The sequence below is a fragment of the Periophthalmus magnuspinnatus genome, chromosome 7 (genome assembly GCF_009829125.3).
Source record: "Periophthalmus magnuspinnatus isolate fPerMag1 chromosome 7, fPerMag1.2.pri, whole genome shotgun sequence".
Classification (NCBI taxonomy): Eukaryota; Metazoa; Chordata; class Actinopteri; order Gobiiformes; family Gobiidae; genus Periophthalmus; species Periophthalmus magnuspinnatus.
This window is the reverse complement of record NC_047132.1, coordinates 31111506-31132135: the sequence shown is the minus strand read 5'-3', so window position 1 is coordinate 31132135 and position 20630 is coordinate 31111506. Positions and strand designations below refer to the sequence as shown.

Here is a 20630-nt window from a genome sequence, read left to right as displayed (position 1 = left end):
GTCCAACTGAAGTCGACGCAGACAGGTGACTTCAGGCAGAAAGAGCAGGCTGCCAGTGTCACTACAGGTTTTATTTTGTGTCGATAAATCTGATAATTCCACAGAAATCCACATTTAAATTTAAGATTGGATGGATCAGAGAGACAGAGGAGGACAGACCCACAGAGACCGAGGGAAAGAGACTCTGGGTTTTTAGTCAAATTGTGCAGATTTAAGTAAAAAGTTGGGAAACATGAGGACGAGGGCTGTGCAAAAATACTGAAGTATCAATATATCGTGTTTTTTAATGTAATGAAATAGTATTGATATCGTGCACTGCTGTGTTGATATGTTGTGTTCTCTTATATTTTGTTGTCGTCTTGTATTTTATTGTGTTCTCTTGTGTTTTGTTGTGTTCTTGTGTTCTCCTCTCTTATATTTAGTTGTGTTCTCTTGTCTTCTCTCATGTTCTTAGATTTCGTTGTCTTCTCTTCTATTTTGTTGTGTTCTTTTTTCTTCTCTTGTGTTCTTATATTTTGTTGCGTTCTCTCGTGTTCTGTTGTGTTCTCTTACCTTCTCCTGTGTTCTGTTATATTTTGTTGTGTTTTCTTGTCTTCTCTGTTTCGTTGTCTTCTCTCATCTTCTTTTATATTTTGTTGTGTTCTCTTGTGTTCTGTTGTGTTCTCTTGTCTTCTCTTGTGTTCTTATATTTTGTTGTGTTCTCTTATATTTTGTTGTCTTCTTATATTTTGTTGTGTTCTCTTCCGTCCTCTTGTGTTTTCTTGTCTTGAGCCACATTCCGTTCACATTTGGGATAAACAGCAGTCGCACTTTTGCTCTAACAACTGCACACAAACGTCCCATAGAGTCCCATACACATCCCCTGCAGAGTGAACACTTGTATTTGCATTTCACACAATGTCGTCCTCTCGCCGTGCTCGCCGTTAATGACCACGCTGCTTTTTTCTTTACGCCCGTTCGCTAAGATTAATGACCCTCACTTGTTGCTGTGGCGCCGTTGTCCCCATCCAAACCATTTGTCCTCTGCTTTTTGTCCCTCTTTGTCTCTTCTGTGGCAGGGCGTCCCAACTGCAGTGCTGCCTGGGAACCCTCCAAGAGCAGCGGTGCCTGTCCGGAGTGAAGGCGGCCATGACCGGAGCGACGTGTGAACGGGACGCCGCCGCCGCTGACAAATGCGCAGTCGGCTCTTTCAAGGCCAGTATCCGCCGCCGTAGTTCACCGGGGTCGCCGTAGTTCACCGGGGGTCGCCGTAGTTCACTGGGGTCGCCGTAGTTCACCGGGGTCGCCGTAGTTCACCGGGGTCGCCGTCAAACTTAACGACCTCGTAAAATTCCGATTAGACTCTAGTTCATCACAAATTAACTCTTTACGTCGCGTTAGCCGGGGTAGAATTTAAAAAAAGAAAAGACCTCGAAGCAGCAATCCGCTCTGATCCGATTAGTTAATTTTGTTAGGACGGAATAAGTGGAAAAGCCGACATTACTCCGACATTCCCACCGTCCGGAGTTATGGGGTTTTCTCTCCGCGCGAGTCGAGAGCGAATGGTCAGATACAGCGAATGAGGTTTAATTAAAAAAAAACGACAAACTCCTCGGTGAGTTTGTTGGTTAATAACAAAATCAATGTGTTATCCTGTCTGTGTGTGTTTATTATTCCGTGTATGTGTGTTTATTATTGTGTGTGTGTGTGTTATCCCGTGTCTGTGTGTGTTTATTATCCCGTGTCTGTCTGTGTGTGTTTTTGTTATCCTGGTTGTGTGTGTGTTTGTTATACTGTGTCTGTCTGTGTGTGTTATTGTTTGTGTGTGTTATCCCGTGTCTGTGTGTGTTTTTGTTATCCTGGTTGTGTGTTTTTGTTATCCCTGTTGTCTGTTTTTGTTATCCCATGTCTGTTGTGTGTTTCTGTCATCCCTGTTGTGTGTTTGTGTCATCCCTGTTGTGTGTTTGTGTCATCCCTGTTGTGTGTTTTTGTTATCCCATGTCTGTTGTGTGTTTGTGTTATCCCATGTCTGTTGTGTGTTTGTGTTATCCCATGTCTGTTGTGTGTTTGTGTTATCCCATGTCTGTTGTGTGTTTGTGTCATCCCTGTTGTGTGTTTGTGTCATCCCTGTTGTGTGTTTTTATCATCCCTGTTGTGTGTTTGTGTCATCCCTGTTGTGTGTTTGTGTCATCCCTGTTGTGTGTTTGTGTCATCCCTGTTGTGTGTTTATGTCATCCCTGTTGTGTGTTTTTGTTATCCCATGTCTGTTGTGTGTTTGTGTCATCCCTGTTGTGTGTTTGTGTCATCCCTGTTGTGTGTTTTTGTCATCCCATGTCTGTTGTGTGTTTGTGTCATCCCTGTTGTGTGTTTGTGTCATCCCTGTTGTGTGTTTGTGTCATCCCTGTTGTGTGTTTGTGTCATCCCTGTTGTGTGTTTGTGTCATCCCTGTTGTGCGTTTTACAGGAGTGCTGTAGCTGTTGTTCTCTGGGGCTCCTCGTTCGTGCTGAGGGTCTGTCCTGCGACGCTCACCCTGCTCTGGGCTCACGCTGCAGCCACATATTCCAGACCTGCTGTAAGAGCGAGACGGAGGAAGAGGAGGAGGAGGAGAAGGGAGAGAAGAAGAAGAAGGAGGAGGAGAAGGAGGAGGAGGAGAAGGGAGAGGAGAAGAAGAAGAAGGAGGAGGAGGAAGAGGAGCGCAGCGTCTGGCAACCCGTCAGAGAACGACCCGCTCTGGACCCCACTGCGCCGCCCAAAAGAGGTAAACCACGACCGGACAAAGCGCAGACACCCGAGCGCGGCCGGAGGGGGAGTCCAGATTTACACCCGAGACGTTTGCGCGCACGGGGAGGATCGTTTTAAAGTTTCAGTGCGACGCCGAGAGACTGCGGTCCTCGTTTGCCACCCAGAAGTTTAAACCATAACCATATTTTCTAAAGATATACTGCTACCTCTGTTTGTGCGTCCGATTGTGTTACGCCGCCGCTTAAACCCGACGCTTTTCGAACGGGCGCCATGTTTGGAGTTTTACTGAACCTTTTGTCTTTTTCCCTCAAGATGAGACATTAAAGTTAAAGAAAAAGTTATCAGCGCAACTTGAACCATCCTTAAAACTCAGAAAATACTTTGTAATACGTAAAGACTGCGTATACAAAAGGACGTTGTCACTTTATTCGTCTTTTTGGTCTTTTTATTTCACTTTTTATTTCACTATTGTGTCTGTAAATCAAGATATGAACATGAAAAACAGACAAATCAGGCGCCTTTTTTCCCTGAAGTTGCTCCCGCTAGCGTTAGCAACAGGTTTGATTGACAGTGTTGCTAAGCGTCTGCTCTGTGCTAAACCGGCGGTGCGGATGGAACATTGCGTTACCGTCAACAGCCTCGCTCCGGATTGGCTCTTCGGTTGCTATGATACTCGTGGTCAGGATTCCAAATATGGAAGTCGACTCCAAATGCGCTGCTGTAACCGCTAGCTTCGATTAGCTTCATTTGACTGGAGCCGAACGCTGTGGGCGACGTCACACTCACTTAGTCGACTTCTTTATACCTTCTGAGGCAGGGGTCGGCGACTTTTAACCCCCAATGAGCCATTTTGACCCAGTTTCCACGGAAATAAAACAAAACACCGGGAGCCGTAAACTTGGTGACATCAAAAATGAAGATAACACTGTGTATATTGTTGTTTTTTTTTACCTTTACGCTTTGAATAAACAACTATAGTGCGCTGCTTATGAAATCCATGAAGTGCAACAGAAAAACTAAAATTTTACGTAATGTATGCAACACATTTTGAACATTTTGAACTCTTAAAAAATAATAAGAGCAACAACAACGACAACAAAAAAACGAGTTGAACGTCTCTGCCACATGGATCATTTAAGTTAGACAAACAAAAAGTACCTTGAGTGTCATCCTTATGTCGCCTTTGGGCTTTCGGAGCGAGTAGTAGCATAAATGCGCGGCGTTTTGGCGGGTAAACCGACTTCTGCGAGTGCGACGCTTATTTTGAGCACTGAAAATAATATAACATTGTTTTTATTTTAATATTTCAAGATCACAATAACCTTCCAGTTGAGAACTACAATAAAAAACAATGAACACAAATAAAATACACTTAAATTAAATACTATTATTATTTTCCGAAGTACTATTACTGCTATTAATACCTTATTATTACTACAATTGTTGCCTTTCCCTTGTTATAAGAATGTTGTACTGATCTTTAAACTTTAGGAGCTTTGTTGAATGTGAGTTTCAGCTGAAGTAAACCACAGAGAATCTACACACAGTATTTAATAAATGCTAAATGGATACAGTAAAGTTATTCATTTTGCATTTATTAAATTACGGGAGCTTCTATACCTCAAAATAATACTGTGTTAAAACAAATACAGTGATCCGTCGTTTATCGCGGGGGTTATGTTCGAAAAATAACCCGCAATAGATGAAATCCGTGAAATATCAGCTTTATTTTTTACATTATTCTCTATGTTTTTGGCTGTAAAACCCCTCACCACACACTTTATACACTTTTCTCACACACTCTTCCTTCATCTTCCTTTTTCTCTTTCTTTCTTTTTTCTTTCTCTTTCTTTTTCTCTTTCTTTCATTTTCTTTTTCTTTCTTTCTTATTTTTTCTTTTTCTTTCTTTCTTATTTTTTCTTTTTCTTTCTTTCTTATTTTTTCTTTCTTTTTCTGTCTTTCTTTTTTGTTCTTTGTTTTTTCTCTTTCTTTCTTTCTTTTTCTTTCTTTTTTCTCTTTCTCTTTCTTTTTCTTTCTTTTTTCTCTTTTTCTTTCTTTTTCTTTCTTTTTTCTCTTTCTTTTTCTGTCTTTCTTTTTTCTTTATTTCTTTTTTTCTCTTTCTTTCTTTTTTCTCTTTCTTGCTTTCTGTCTTTTTTCTTTTTCTTTCTTTTTCTCTTTCTTTCTTTTTCTTTCTTTTTTCTCTTTCTTTTTCTGTCTTTCTTTTTTCTTTATTTCTTTTTTTCTCTTTCTTTTTTCTCTTTCTTTCTTTCTTTCTTTTTCTTTCTTTTTTCTCTTTCTTTTTTTCTTTTCCCTCACCACACACTTTATACACTTTTCTCACACAGGCGTTAACATTTTCTCACATTTCTCTCTCGTTTAAACTCTCTCAAAGTTCAAACCTTCGTAGATTTAAAATAAAAATAAGTGCAGTATTATAAAATGAAACTGACCCTGCTCTCACCTGTTGCGCTGCAGTGTCCGACAGTCCGGCGTTCCCCAAAGAGGCCTTCTCTCTGGGGCAGGGCGAGGTCGGGGACAACGCGGTGGAGAGTCCCGTGGAGGTGGAAGACGTGAACGAGTGCGACATCCACAAAGACATCTGTCATCACAAATGTGTCAACACGCCGGGCTCGTACCGCTGCGAGTGTTTCCCCGGATACACGCTGCAGGACGACGGCATCCGCTGCGCCGCAGGTAACGGTCAGACCCGTCCAGATTAATATGACTTTTTTTCAGCGTGTTACTTTGCTTTTTCAACCCGTGACCCTCTGGACGATGTGTGAAGACCAGGGACTCTTTAAAGAAGTCTCTGGGCGCCTAACCAGGAAACCAGGAATAAATCCGGACTAAACCAGGACTAAACCAGGAATAAACTAGGACTAAACCAGGACTAAACTAGGACTAAACCAGGACTAAACCAGGACTAAACCAGGACTAAACTAGGACTAAACCAGGACTAAACCAGGACTAAACCAGGACTAAACCAGGACTAAACCAGGACTAAACTAGGACTAAACCAGGACTAAACCAGGAATAAACCAGGACTAAACTAGGACTAAACTAGGACTAAACCAGGACTAAACCAGGACTAAACTAGAACTAAGACAGGGCTAAAGCAGCACTCAACATGGACTAAACCAGGACTAAACCAGGGCTAAACCAGCGCTAAACATGGACTAAACATGGACTAAAAATTGAGTAAACCAGGACGAAACCTTCAACTAAACCAGGACTAAACCAGGACTAAACCAGGACTAAACCAGGACTAAACCAGGACTAAATCAGGACTAAACCAGGACTAAACCAGGACTAATCAGTGTTTCACTTTTGTGCATCTAAAACCTGGAACATTCTTCCTGAAGACGTGAGACGGGCTCAGCTCCTAAATCAGACAAATGACCCTGTGGGGGGAGACGCGCTTTAGAAAACCCACCACCCGCAAAACCTCAAACTTCAGCCCTACACCGCACACGCTCAAACACAACATTACACATTACAAAACCCAAACGTTCCTGCCCATTTTGCTCTTTGTAAAGTAAATTTACAATCCCTCGCTGACAGGTTTTCCATATTAGTCGTAATAGTGTGGGCCATAAATAAACTATATTATTTCAGTGGTTCTCCTGAGTGACTTCCTTCCTGCCTGCGAGCCCTGATACTCACTAATAATACTTTTTGTAATTACGCGCTGACATCCCTTTCCTCCAGTGACAGAAGTGCGCACAGGGTAAAAGTACACGCCGCGCTAAAGGGGCGAGGGTTCAAATCCAAAGTTGTGTCATTGCTCAAAACACTTCACTCAAACTCAAACTCAACCCGGGGAATTAATGTGTTTATGTTTGAGGTACAGTGCGGCTGCCACGTCTACGTCAGTTTGCTCCGAGGCAGATGAGGTCACCGAGCAGACCCGTTACGCAAAATCGACTTTTCAGAGCTTTTAACCGTGTTGTAGTAGTAGTATTAGTAGGATTAGAAGTAGTACTAGTCTCATTTCTCCTCTGAAGTTGTTTTTGGAGTGATTCATGTTTGAGTTTTGTTTATTTTCAAGACGCTATTTTGCCAATCGGTCCTCGTTTTCACCATGGGTACGTGCCCGTTTTGGTACAAATACAAAATAAAGTCCATTAGCTTGATCCGCTAGCTGTCCATAGGGGGCGCTTTTCTGTGATGACGTTTACGGTGACGTCAGCTCCATTGGACACTGTAGTTTTCTAACGCAGAAGTCAGTGGGTTTGTTTGTTTTATTAAGTCGTTTTGGATGAATGTTGTGATTTAAAATGTGTAAATTATAACATAATGATCCACAGAGATGAGAACCATAGAGACACAAGCACAATAGGACATATACGACAGACCAAAGCTTAGTGTCACTTCTGTCTCCTCGTTTCATGCTGTTGTTGTGTCCTTGGGCAGGTCACTCCACTTTTATGAACTGGTTAGATTATTGTGTTAAGTGATGGACTGAACCGGGACTAAACCAGGACTAAATATGGACCAAACATGGACCAAATATGGACTAATGAAGGACTAAAGAAGGACCAAACAATGACCAAACATGGACTAAAGAAGGACTAAAGAAGGACTAAAGAAGGACTAAAGAAGGACTAAAGAAGGACTAAAGAAGGACTAAAGAAGGACTAAAGAAGGACCAAATATGGACCAAATATGGACTAAAGAAGGACTAAACAAGGACCAAACATGGACTAAACATGGACCAAACATGGACCAAACATGGACCAAACATGGACTAAAGAAGGACTAAAGAAGGACTAAAGAAGGACTAAACATGGACCAAACATGGACCAAACATGGACTAAAGAAGGACTAAAGAAGGACTAAAGAAGGACTAAAGAAGGACTAAAGAAGGACTAAAGAAGGACTAAACATGGACTAAATATGGACTAAATATGGACTAAACATGGACTAAACATGGACTAAACATGGACTAAACATGGACTAAAGAAGGACAAAGCCAGGACTAAACCTGGACTAAACCTGGACTAAACCAGGACTAAGCCAGGACTAAACATGGACTAAAGAAGGACTAAACCAGGATTAAACCGGGACCGAACCGGGACCGAACCGGGACCGAACCGGGACCGAACCGGGACCGAACCGGGACCGAACCGGGACCGAGCATGGACCGAACATGGACCGAACATGGACCGAACATGGACCGAACATGGACCAAACATGGACCAAACATGGACTAAACATGGACCAAACATGGACCAAACATGGACCAAACATGGACCAAACCTGGACCAAACCTGGACTAAACCTGGACTAAACCTGGACTAAACCTGGACTAAACCTGGACTAAACATGGACTAAACCTGGACTAAACATGGACTAAACATGGACTAAACCTGGACCAAACCTGGACCAAACCTGGACTAAACCTGGACTAAGCATGGACCAAACCTGGACCAAACATGGACTTCTCCTATTGACACAAAATGGTTGCCACTCCCACTGACCCACTTTGCTTCTACAAACTATCCCAGCCTGTATATAAATCATTTTGTGTGTAAAAATAGCTTAAATTCTGCAAACAAAATTACAATTATTATGTTTTACGATGCAATTTGAATGTCAAATATGTTGAAGATAAGAGCTGTGGATTTTCTGCTCCTGTAGGCGTCCTCGACCTGCCTCAACAAGACCCAGACTGCAGCGGAGGATGAGATTCACTAATAAAATCAAATGTTTTGACTGGAGGCGACACATTTTCCTGTCTGCCTTACAACTTTTATTTAATCTCAACCTCACAAAAGTGGAAACGTAGGAATCGCTCATGGCTTCAAGTACACGGAGTTGTGATTACAGTGTCATACAGAGTCTCTAAAACCTCCAAATCAGGCTAGAAATCTCAGAGTAATAATGGACCCAGACTTGAACTTTAACAGCCACGTCAAATCAAACACATCTGCAGATTTTTACCGTCTAAAAATCAAAGGTAAACTGTCAAAACCAGACGTAGAGAGACTTATCCTGCGTTTGTGTCCAGTAGATTAGACGACTGTAACGTCCTGCTCACTGGACTCTCCAAACGAGCCTTAAGACAGAACAGAACATCCAGAACACTGCTGCTCGGGTCAGGACTAGAACCAGGAAGTACTTCACACATGTGTCCTGTGGCTCAGGTCTGTGGCTCCTGTGGCTCAGAGACTTTAAAGCAGCTCAGTGTGAACAAGTCTCTCCATGGACCAGCACCAAAGAACATCTCCCACATGAGCCACAAGAACCATCTCACATGAGGAGGACTAAACCAGGACTAAACCAGGACTAAACCAGGACTAAACCAGGACTAAACCACGACTAAACCACGACTAAACCAGGTCTGAAACAGGACTTAACCAGGACTAAACCAGGGCTAAACCAGGACTAAACCAGGGCTAAAGCAGGACTGAAACAGGACTAAACCATGGCTAAACCGGGACTAAACCAGGACTAAAGCAGGACTAAAGCAGGACTGAACCAGGACTGAACCAGGACTGAACCAGGACTGAACCAGGACTGAACCAGGACTGAACCAGGACTGAACCAGGACTAAACCAGGGCTAAACCAGGGCTAAACCAGGGCTAAACCAGGACTGAACCAGGACTGAACCAGGACTGAACCAGGACTGAACCAGGACTGAACCAGGACTGAACCAGGACTGAACCAGGGCTAAACCAGGACTGAACCAGGACTGAACCAGGACTAAACCAGGGCTAAACCAGGGCTAAACCAGGGCTGAACCAGGACTGAACCAGGACTGAACCAGGACTAAACCAGGACTAAACCAGGACTAAACCAGGGCTAAACCAGGGCTAAACCAGGACTGAACCAGGACTGAACCAGGACTGAACCAGGACTGAACCAGGACTGAACCAGGACTGAACCAGGACTGAACCAGGACTGAACCAGGACTAAACCAGGACTAAACCAGGACTAAACCAGGGCTAAACCAGGGCTAAACCAGGGCTAAACCAGGGCTAAACCAGGACTAAACCAGGACTAAACCAGGTCTGAAACAGGACTAAAACAGGGCTAAACTGGAACTAAACCAGGACTGAACCAGGGTAAACATGGATGAAACCAGGTCTACACCAGGTCTAAACATGGACTAAACCAGGACTAAATCAGGTCTAAACCAGGACTAAACCAGGTCTAAACTGGGACTAAACCGAGAGAAAACCAGGATTAAATTAGATCTACACCAGGTCTAAACATAGACTAAACTTGGACTAAACCAGGACTAAAACCTGGACCATTCTTCCTGAAGATGTGAGACAGGCCTCGACTTTGACAATGTCTAAATCCAGACTCAAACTGTTCTTTATCTGTGACTGAACGGGTTTTATTCTGCCTCTTCTCTTTTAATATTAATTTTATGATGATTATTTATGTTTTGATTTGTTGTATTATGATTTGAATGTCTTTCTCATAACTTTGTTCTTTTGCAGAGACCGTGGACGACCAGAACAGACTGAAGGAGCACGGCGGCGAGTCCACGTTACCTCTGCCCCCCACAGCGCCCCCTGCCCCACGCCCGTGTGAAGGTTTGTGCCGATTAAATATATTAATTATACCACAACATGTTCAGTTTTAACACCTTCAAACACCACGTTCTATCTTATGACCATAACTATTACAGTACAGAGAAAATGTTGTTAAAGCTGCAATGTGTAACTTTTGCATTGGAGGTCTGCTTATCTCCATGGAAACCTTATTGCCTCGTTGCTTTGACTGGAATAGCCCGCTGTACGGCATTAAACGTATCTATCAGGCGTTTATTCAGTGTTTTTGTTTTTGTCACTGTGAGCTGGTTCTGTCTCCATGGAGATAGATAAGTTTAATGTTATATTGTGGAACTTTGTAGTAAATGCCGCAGCTTCTCCATGGAGACGAGCAGGTCACAAAGTCACACAGTGCAGCTTTAAGTTCGAGGCGGCTTTTACTGTTACTTTGTTGGAAGTGTTAAAGTCGTTGTTTTCTTAACGCACAAAAAGTCGTGTTTATAGAGACATAATTATGGTTTATAGTTTTATTTGTGTTGTACAGAAAACACACAGGTATCACACGTATCACACACATCACACACATCACACACGTCACACACATCACACACGTCACACACATCGACACTGTGGATCTGCCAAAGTCACACATGAACCGACACCAGTGCAGGGAATGAAAGTGTTATGTTTTCTCTCGAAGTGTGTGTGTCTATGTGTGTCGGTGTGTGTCGGGGTGTGTCTGTGTGTGCACGTGTGTGTCTGTGTATGTGTGTGACTGTGCGTGTGGATGTGTGTTTATGTGTCTGTGTTGGGGTGTGTCTGTGTGTGTGTCTGTGTGTGTGACTGTGTGTGTGACTGTGTGTGTGGGGGTGTGTGTGTCTGTGTGTGTGGGGGTGTGTGTGTTCGTGTGTGTGCTGTGTGTGTGCGTTCATGTGTGTGCTGTGTGTGTGCGTTCATGTGTGTTTTCATGTGCGTCTGTGTACGTGTGCATCTATATGTGTGTATGTTCATGTGTAAATAAATGTATAAATAAAATAAATAAATAAATGTATAAATAAAATAAATAAATAAATGTATAAATAAATTAAATAAATAAATACATGTATGAATGAATAAATAAATAAATAAATGAATAAAGCTGATACTTCACGGATTTCGCCTGTTACGGGTTATTTTTAGAACATAACTCCTGCCATAAACGAGGGACCACTGTACATTTTTGTGCAAATAATAATAAAATTACACTAGAATATCGGCTGAAACGATATTTTGGGCCGATACCTGATCCAGCTAATTTCCTGGATCAGTGCCAATATTTAATGGTGCATCTTTAATTCTTAGTTTCTCTGCTGCAAACAGTTCATTGCGTTCACTTTGTTAAACGTCACTTCTCACATTAACATGATTTACGTTAACGAGCGTCCCACATGTTTTTAGTTGTTTATATTTCATAGACAGACGAAATTACTGGTAGATTTCTGCGTTTGTTCGCTCCTCTCCAACTCAAACACATCGTCCGTTCTCGTTTGATTAAAAACACGGTGAGTCCACTCTCATCCACACGTGTCTCCGCCGTCGTGAGCTGGGACATTCGTCTTTACGTCGTCGCTGTGTTTAGAAACTGTTTGAAACGTTCTGTGAAATGAAGCAGAACCGCAAAGGTCAGAGAAACACAGAAACGCAGAAACACAGGGTCAGATCATATCAAAGGTGACTCTGTTTTTAGCATAAAGCTCCCATTATTATTGCGTTTTGTTTGTCTCGTTTGGTTGCCGTGGCGCCGGGCGGAGGTCCTGCGAAGAGTTGGACGTCCGCTGGAAACGCAATACCGTGTGCCGCTGAAGGGAAGGAAAAGGTTTTATTAAAAAGTGCAAACTCCAGCGCTGTAAATCACTCTGTAAGTATGATAAATGAAACGTGTGTGTGTGTAATTCTGTGCTTTCAGAAAACAACCCCTGTGAGCAACAGTGCACCCCGGTGGACGGATGGCCTCACTGCTCCTGTTTCCCTGGGTTTGCTCTGGCGATTAATAGATTCTCCTGTGAAGGTATTTTTGCATGTGGTTTTACTCATTTAAAGCAATTAATTTTATTTATGTGGCAACTTTCGAGACTCAAAGTATTTTACGTCGGCTCCAGAAGAAAATGGATGGACTAATTGGTCTGTAATACGATGAGATTTGAGCCGTAGAGGGAAGAAAACATAACTTCTCTATATAATTTTTCTGTTTCATATGTTTTTATTGATGTGTGAACAAATATTATACTGTCATTTACACACCTTTTCATTTTTATATGACAAGAACAAAAATTAAAAAAGAAAAAACAAAACATACATTAAAATAAATAATAATGACAATAATAATAATAATAAAAAATAATAAAAATAATAATACAAAATAAAAAATAGAAAATAATAATAATAATAATAATAATACAAAATAAAAATAGAAAATAATAATACAAAATAATAATAATAATACAAAATAAAAATAGAAAATAATAATACAAAATCATAATAATAATAATACAAAATAGAAAATAATAATAATAAAAACTATAATAATTAAAAATAAAAATAGAAAATAATAATAATAATAATCCAAAATAAAAATAGAAAATAATAATAATAATAATACAAAATAATAATAATAATAATGGTAATAAATAAATCACACAAATCGTGAATGAATAAAAGACGAGCACCGCACAATAAATAATACAAATATTCTAAATCATAAATAAAATATTAATGATGATAATAGTGAAAAAAAAGAGTGGAGGTTGGCTTTGACAGTTTCAAAAAAGTCAATAAATAGTTGCCACTTTTTATAAAATACCCTTCTTGGCAGATTTAATCTTCTCCACTTTCAAAAAGGACATAACCTCATTAATCCATTGAGCGCTGGGGAGTTTTTTGATTTCCGATGTAAGAGGAGATGGCGTCTTGCAACACGAGAGATAAACGCCAAAACCTGTAGCTCTAATGTCGAATACCGAGGGAAATATTCTGGAAAACCAAAGATGGCACAAACGCAGAAACATCAACTGTTTTTGACAAAACTCTGGACATCACATCAAAATAAACCCGCCAGAAGGTTATAAGGGCTGGGCTTCTCTGTATAATTTTTGATTCATTTTGCCGTTTTTTTGTTGCAGCTCAGGTTTTTTAATGATAAAGTCGATTTAAAAATAGTTTTACTGGGATTATCCTGCTTTTGTGTCAATGACATGAAGCAGTTTCAACGTCAATATTTCCCTGTACCAATATGTCGCGCTAATAGACCGTACGTATAAATAGACATCGCTAACGTGCTAGCCGCTGCGTACCAAACAGAAAGTGATCATGTGCGCGCTTCCAACTCCATTCACTCTGGCTAAAATTCACTTTACGTTGAAAAAAAACTGTGTCCCGTCTCTCTGTAACTGCTGCTGTCAGACTCGTCATTTTTCACTTCGTCCACTTCTTCACACAGTCTGTGATCGTGCTTCAAAATGTTTCATCGTGACAGACCCACCTCTCCGTCTAGAGCGGAGATCCCCAACTGTTTTTGCACCACGGACTGGAATAACGTAGGTTTTATTTTCACGGACCGGCCGTCTACGCACGGCAGATAAATATGACAAAAATAAGTTAAGTGCGTTAAAAAATACAACTCACTTTACCTCTGAATCAGTGGGAGGCCTGCGCTTGTTTCATCTTTCCTTTTCGTTCACATTTGTGTTGTAATGGCAGGCAAATTGGACCAAAAGACGCAGAACTCGGGGAATGTTTACAGTGTTAATTTACAGAAGTGATAAATGGTACAGTAACGAGGGTAGATCTGGCGATGAGCGGGGACGAGTTACGAGCCAGGATCCAGGGGCGGAACGTGGAGCCAGCGGAGACAACGACAGTACGGGCGGCACCGGGGCAGGGAGCAGAGTGCGAGCCAGGGTCCGGAGTGCAGGGACGTCGTAGACAAGGTGATCAGAGCCAGGACGAGGGGCAGGGTCCAGTGACGTGGAGTGCAGAGGCAAGACAGTACCAGGGCTGGGAAGCAGGTCCGGAGCAGAGCCGGGAGCGCCGGAACTGGGACGGTCCAGGAAGCAGGATGTTGACGCACGTACGATCTGGCCCCGAGTGTCTGGTCCTGGCTCCTCTTATCCACAGCAGGTGGCGATGATTGTGCTGATGGGATTCAGGTGCGCGCGGGAGGAGCCAGGAACGCCGCCCATCTCCAGAGTCAGGCAGGTGAGGGAGGGAAGGAACAGGGCAGGAGAGAAAATAGGGAACAGGAACAGTGCGGATCGTGACAGTTTGTTTCTTTCAAAAACCTTTAAAGGCTTACGTTTTAATCCAAGGTGCTTAGTCTCCACGTGCTGAAGCAGTTTTGAAGGTTTCTGTAGCGACAAACTCATATTTTACGTCATGTTTTACCTCTTTTGTCCTTTTCCCCTGTTAAAAACCGCTCCAAAGACTTTCGTTTTTGGCTAATTTTCACTCTCTTGTGCTTCTACTTTTGTGCGTCGTGTCTGATGCGTTATACGTGATACGATCTAGCGCAGATATAATAAACTCGCCGTTATAATACATGGATTTCTGTGGCGATTTCCTCTCAGGATTTTCATTATACATCTGCAGACGAGTTTATTATCGTGTCATGAGCGACGGGCGAAAGTTACGTCGGAGAAGATGCGTCACTGATTAATTATTTACTGTTTTTGTGCAGCCCGGTGTTCAGGGTCCACTGGTCCAGAGCCGCGGTCGCCCTTGGGCAGACGGACAGAGATGTGGCAGCTGCTGTATACAAACCGTAACCACATCGACACGTTTTAATCCCAGAGTCAAGAACATGGAGAGATTGAGAGTGGAGTCTTTAATAAATGAGCTGTATCTGCCAAACATCCAGCTCACGGCGTCTGATTTGTCTCTTGTGCTACTGTCCCATTAACGTGTTGGCAGTGTTTTTGCAATTATTTCAATTACGGCGTTTTCAGAGGCGTTGCCAAAGTAAACGGGTTGATTTAAACGGCTTTGTGTTACAGTTAAAACATGCCGGTTTTAACTTTTCAAACGTGATTCTTGATTCAGTTTTGAGCTCATGAGTTAACGACGTTTTCTGTGACTTTTCTGTAACAAGGGAGGCACCGATTCAGCGTTTTCAACCCTTATACTGATCTCGATACTGTAGCTTTAAACCCATATACCACATGTGTCAAACTCAAGGCCCAGGGGCGAAATCTGGCCCGCCATGTCATTTTATGTGGCTGCGACGAAGTAAATTAAAATGTATGACTGTCTTAAAATGTCAGTTTATCAGTAAATAGGCAGTTACAGTTTTTTTTTGTTTTTTTTTTACATCTATGCCAATTGGTTCTCAGCGAAATTGAGTTTGACACCCCTGCAACCGATACCGATATCAACTGATACCAGAGCAGAGAATGTGTAAGTTGTTCCTTGATGTAAAGCGCTTTGAGTGACTGAAAGGTGGAAAAAACAAAAATAAAATAAGACCGATCCAAAATAATCTCTCAAGTAACAACTTTTTATAAGTAAAAGTTCAAATTTTGAGACTTTCTGGGCCAATTATGACCAGTAAACTGACTTATTACATCATCGTGTAGGTCCAATCAGGATATCGACATTTATAGCGATATTTGGAAGCTGATATCCGATACCAGAATTGTTAATCTTGCATTTATTCAATCTCTGGTGTATTTATTGCTTCAAAATACTCAGCTCTTTGGCTCTTTGTTTGTTTCAATGTACCGTATTTTCTGGAGTATAAGTCGCACCAGCCAAAAAATGCATCATAATGAAGAAAAAAACACATATAAGTCGCATTTTCTGGGGACAAGAACAGACATTTAATTTTTAAAGTCAAGTTCTAATAATAATAATAATAATAAAATATGGAACAACAGGCTGAATATCAGTACATCACGCTAACGTAACACATTTATATTTATTCAGCTCCATGAAGCACAGACAGAACTGAACACGTGTCTGGTTTGTTAACGTCAGATATTAACAGTTAATCAGATAAATAAAGAAGAAAAAACAAGCAACAAGTTTACTCTGGATCTCACTCCAAATCAATAAATCCACTGAATTCTTCATCCTCGGTGTCGCTTCTGAACAAATCCACCAACTCCAGAGGAAGATGAAGCGTCGCTCAGGAGAATATGATTTTATTTTAGGGGCGTTTTTGTTCAGTTTTTCTCAGATGTTTTTTTTAAATTGCCGTAATGTTGAAATATTAAATGTTCAGTGGTTCAGGAGGAGGAGATACTGGTGCACAAGTAACAAAGATGTGAAATTATATACAGTTTTCCCTCGCTATATCGCGGTTCACCTTTCGTGGTCTCGCTGTTTCATACTTTTTTTTTACATCGTCTGATCTTGCATTCATTGTTTTCTGCGTCCTGATTGGCTGTTGGACTGTAGACCATTGTGTTGTGCGTCCTGATTGGCTGTTGGACTGTAGACCATTGTCCATCAGTCTCCTCCGTGCCGTGTCTCCTGTCCAGTACAGAATGTGTTCAGACAAATTTACATAAATGTCGGATCGCAGTGTGACTCTGAAGTGCTGTATGTTTGCAATTTGTTTTCTCCCCGACAAAACCCACAATGTCGATGAAACGTTCTGCACCGACAAAGACGCCTACGAAGGTTTGAACTTTGAGAGAGTTTAAACGAGAGAGAAATGTGAGAAAATGTTAACGCCTGTGTGAGAAAAGTGTATAAAGTGTGTGGTGAGGGGTTTTACAGACAAAAAACATAGAGAATCATGTAAAAAATAAAGCTGATACTTTGCGGATTTCGCCTATTGTGGGTTATTTTTGGCACGTAACTCCATCGATAAACAAGGGAACACTGTACTTTAATAAGTCGCACCTGAGTATAAGTCGCACTCTGGCCAAACTACGAAAAAAGTGCAACTTATCGTCCTAAAAACACGGTAAATGACGAAACGGCAGCCATCAAACGCATCATCCACAACGCAATAACGTACCCAGAGACGTTACATATCGCACCTTTAACCGTTTAACTATAATTACGCGTCCGTTTTTGCTTCGTAATCGTCGTCATCGCTCAGTCGCGCGTCTGTATTTCCGCACGTAGACCGTCCCATCGCTGCTTTCAGATCCGTAGAGCAGATACAGAGCTTAATCCCCCCCTTCACTCCTCCACAGCGCAAAATACCAAATCAGGGGGTATTCTTCGGCTGAACTGAGTCTCTCCAAAAGGATTATCCCAACTACCCATGCATTATCGCGTTTTATCTCTCCGACTACATACCATATACACCCTTTTTATTTCCGAGGCTATCAGCGCGGCGGCGTGCGGACGTGTTTTTCCCACTGCTCTGCGTGACTAAGCCGGCTCCATGGGGGGATCGTAATAGCCACTTTATCTGTTCCGACGCTTATCACAAGATATTTTATTTTATACAGAAGAGATATCTGTGTAATCCCTCAGCCGTCCAGGTCTGATCCATAGCACAAGAAGAATATTAAATCTGGCAACGGGATAAAACGGCGGAGGAGTGAAGACGTTTTTAGTTGCGGGATTTACAGATACAGATGGTTTATGTTTGGAGTTAAAGTTAGGAGTTTGCTGATTCCCGATACTGATCGATATCAGGGTTTTTTTGGCCATTAAACTAAAATAAAATAAGACAAAACTAATTCAAATGTTTTATGTGCATGTTACTTAACCCCTGAGTAACTCCAGAACAACTTTGTGTAAATAAAAATGGAGAATGAAAACGCAAAATGTTTTCTAACGACAAAATTACCGTATTTTTTGGAGTATAAGTCGCGCTGGAGTATAAGTCGCACCTGCCAAAAAATGCACAATAGTGAAGAAAAAAACATATATAAGTCACATTTTTTGGGAAAATTTATTTAACAAAATCCGAGACCAAGAAGGCAAGTTATAATAATAATAATAATAATAATAATAATAATAATAAAATATAGAATAACAGGCTGAATAACAGGACATCGCGCTAATGGATTTTTGTTCAGTCTTTCTCCGATGTCTTTTAAATTACCGTAAAGTTGTAGTAAATACTGGTACAAGCCTAGAGCGCCCTCGTGTGGTCGTCAGTGTGACAATAACAAAAATGTGAAATGATATGTTTTAATAATCTCACATTTAAGTCACATCTCCGGACAAACTATGAAAAAAGTGCGACTTATTGTCCGTAAAATATGGTACTAGTGAAGCAACCTGCGTTTTTTCTGTTCAAACTGTTCAGATTATTGATATTGCTATGAAAATGCACTATAAAACTTTTCTGGTTCAGGTTCCGTCTCCATGGAGATGTTATTGCTTTGCCAAAAATGTTCCACAGTATTAAAGGTTACACAGAATTAACCCTTAGGAGATTTAAACCATGTTTTGATGTTCTTCCCTCCTCAAAAACAGACCTGGAGTTGTGTTTTGTTTCATTCACACTTGTTCAAAACGCTCTGTTCCACCTTGTGATGTCATGAAGTGGTAGTTTTCAACGTTAACAGCTACGTTTTACCTTTAGTTCAGTAAAAAATGGTAATCCCAGAGCTGAAGTGATCCAGATGATTTTAGAAATGAAGGCGTGTGGAGTTTAAAAACACAGCGGAGCACTTCCTGTATCGCCACATGATGACATCACAAGGTGGAACGGAGTGTTTTCAGTGTGAGAGAAGAAAAACTCAGCCAAAACACGCAGAGATTATGTGTTAAAACATGCGCGAGTGAAACAAAAACACAACTCCAGGTCTGTTTGTGACGAGGAAGCGACATTAAAACACAGATCAGAGAACACTGTGATACGTGCCCTTTAACCACAATTATAAACACTGTCAGCGCCTTGTCTGGTCTCGTCTCCCGGACCCAAACCGTCCCGTCTCGAATTCTCAAACAGTTTTCTTTTTTCATAGCACATTTCTGAGCATCCTTTCCTTTTGTGTTTGTCCTTGTTTGGCCCACAGACATAAATGAATGCCTGTCGGCGCAGGTCTGCCAGCTGAACGAGCGCTGCGTGAATACAGCCGGGAGTTTCATCTGTCAGAGACGCATCACGTGTCCCGCGGGCTACGACATCATCAACGACATGTGCGAGGGTAGGTTCACCTGCGCCATCTGCGGCACCGGCGCATCATGGACGTGTCAGTGCCGCGTTTGTGGAGGAACATGTGAGCGGAGAACGACAACAAGACGAATAAAGGTCCTACATTACGCAAAAGTGACTCCTGTGAGGTTTGAGTCGTGTTCTAATGTTACCGCATCAAAAACAGACCTGGAGTTGTGTTTTGTTTCATTTACGCATGTTTGAGTCACACTTTATTATAATTTTGTACATCTCCAAAGCTCAAAATGCTCCGTTCCACCTTGTGATGTCATCAAGTGGTAGTTTTCAATTTAACAGCTCCTTTTACCTTTTAGTTCAGTAGAGATAAGCGGTAATACCAGGTCTGATGATTCTTGATGGTTACTTAAAAACACTACCTTGAAAAACACAAATTCTTACTGTTAGTGGGCTCGCCTCTCCACAGATATGACCTATAACTTGGCCTGCTGGAACATTTAAAGATCTGATATTGTGCAAAATAGACTCTTGTGAGGTTTAAGTCACGTTATAATGCTGTTACATCCTCAAAAACAGACCTGGAGTTGTGTTTTGTTTCATTCACATTCATCTCCAAAGCTCAAAATGCTCCATTCCACCTTGTGATGTCATCAAGTGGTAGTTTTCAAGTTAAGAGTAAATATCTACCTTTTACCTTTAGTTCAGTAGAGATTCACAATTCCAGGACTGAAGTGACCCAGTGATTCTAGTGAAGGTTTAAAAGCACTTCCTGTATCACCACATGATGACATCACAAGGTGGAACAGAGTGTTTTCCGTTTGAGAGAAGAAAAACTCAGCAAAATAGACGCAAAACAGACTCTTGTGAGGTTTAAGTCATGTTATAACGCTGTTACGTCATCAAAAACAGATCTGGAGTTGTGTTTTGTTTCATTCACGTTCATCTCCAGAGCTCAAAACGCTCTGTTCCACCTTGTGATGTCACAAAGTGGTAGTTTTCAACAGTTTTAACAGCTCCTTTTACCTTTATTTTGTAGCCTAATTCTCAGACTGAAATGATCCAAATGATTCTAGAAAAGGAAGGCGTGTGGAGTTTAAAAACACAGAGGAGCACTTCCTGTATCACCACTTGATGACATCACAAGGTGGAACAGAGTGTTTTCAGTTAAACATGTGTGAATGAAGCAAAACAACTCAACTCCAGGTCTGTTTGTGATGAGGAAACATTAAAACATGGATCAAAAAACAGCGTAACACGAGCCCTTTAACTTGTCTCCAAACATATCTCATTACTTGATCGGGAATAACCCACAGTATGGCATTAATCCTCTCATTTATTCATT

General features: G+C 41.5%; 2 protein-coding genes across 2 annotated transcripts in view; one reads left to right on the top strand and one right to left on the bottom strand.

Moving 5' to 3' along the window:
- Nucleotides 1–20630, bottom strand: part of LOC117373874 (protein Wnt-7a) — a 219650-nt gene that overhangs the window by 88885 nt on the left and 110135 nt on the right. The gene's annotated exons all lie outside the window — the stretch shown is intronic.
- The window catches only part of LOC117373066 (fibulin-2-like), a 78952-nt gene that overhangs the window by 32322 nt on the left and 26000 nt on the right, over nt 1–20630 (top strand). Inside the window, exons 4-10 of the mRNA XM_055223023.1 lie at nt 1059–1194; nt 2443–2553; nt 2668–2737; nt 5197–5415; nt 10174–10269; nt 12173–12274; nt 19191–19322. Of these exons, the coding sequence (XP_055078998.1) occupies nt 1059–1194; nt 2443–2553; nt 2668–2737; nt 5197–5415; nt 10174–10269; nt 12173–12274; nt 19191–19322 (866 nt within the window). The remainder of the gene's footprint in view (nt 1–1058; nt 1195–2442; nt 2554–2667; nt 2738–5196; nt 5416–10173; nt 10270–12172; nt 12275–19190; nt 19323–20630) is intronic.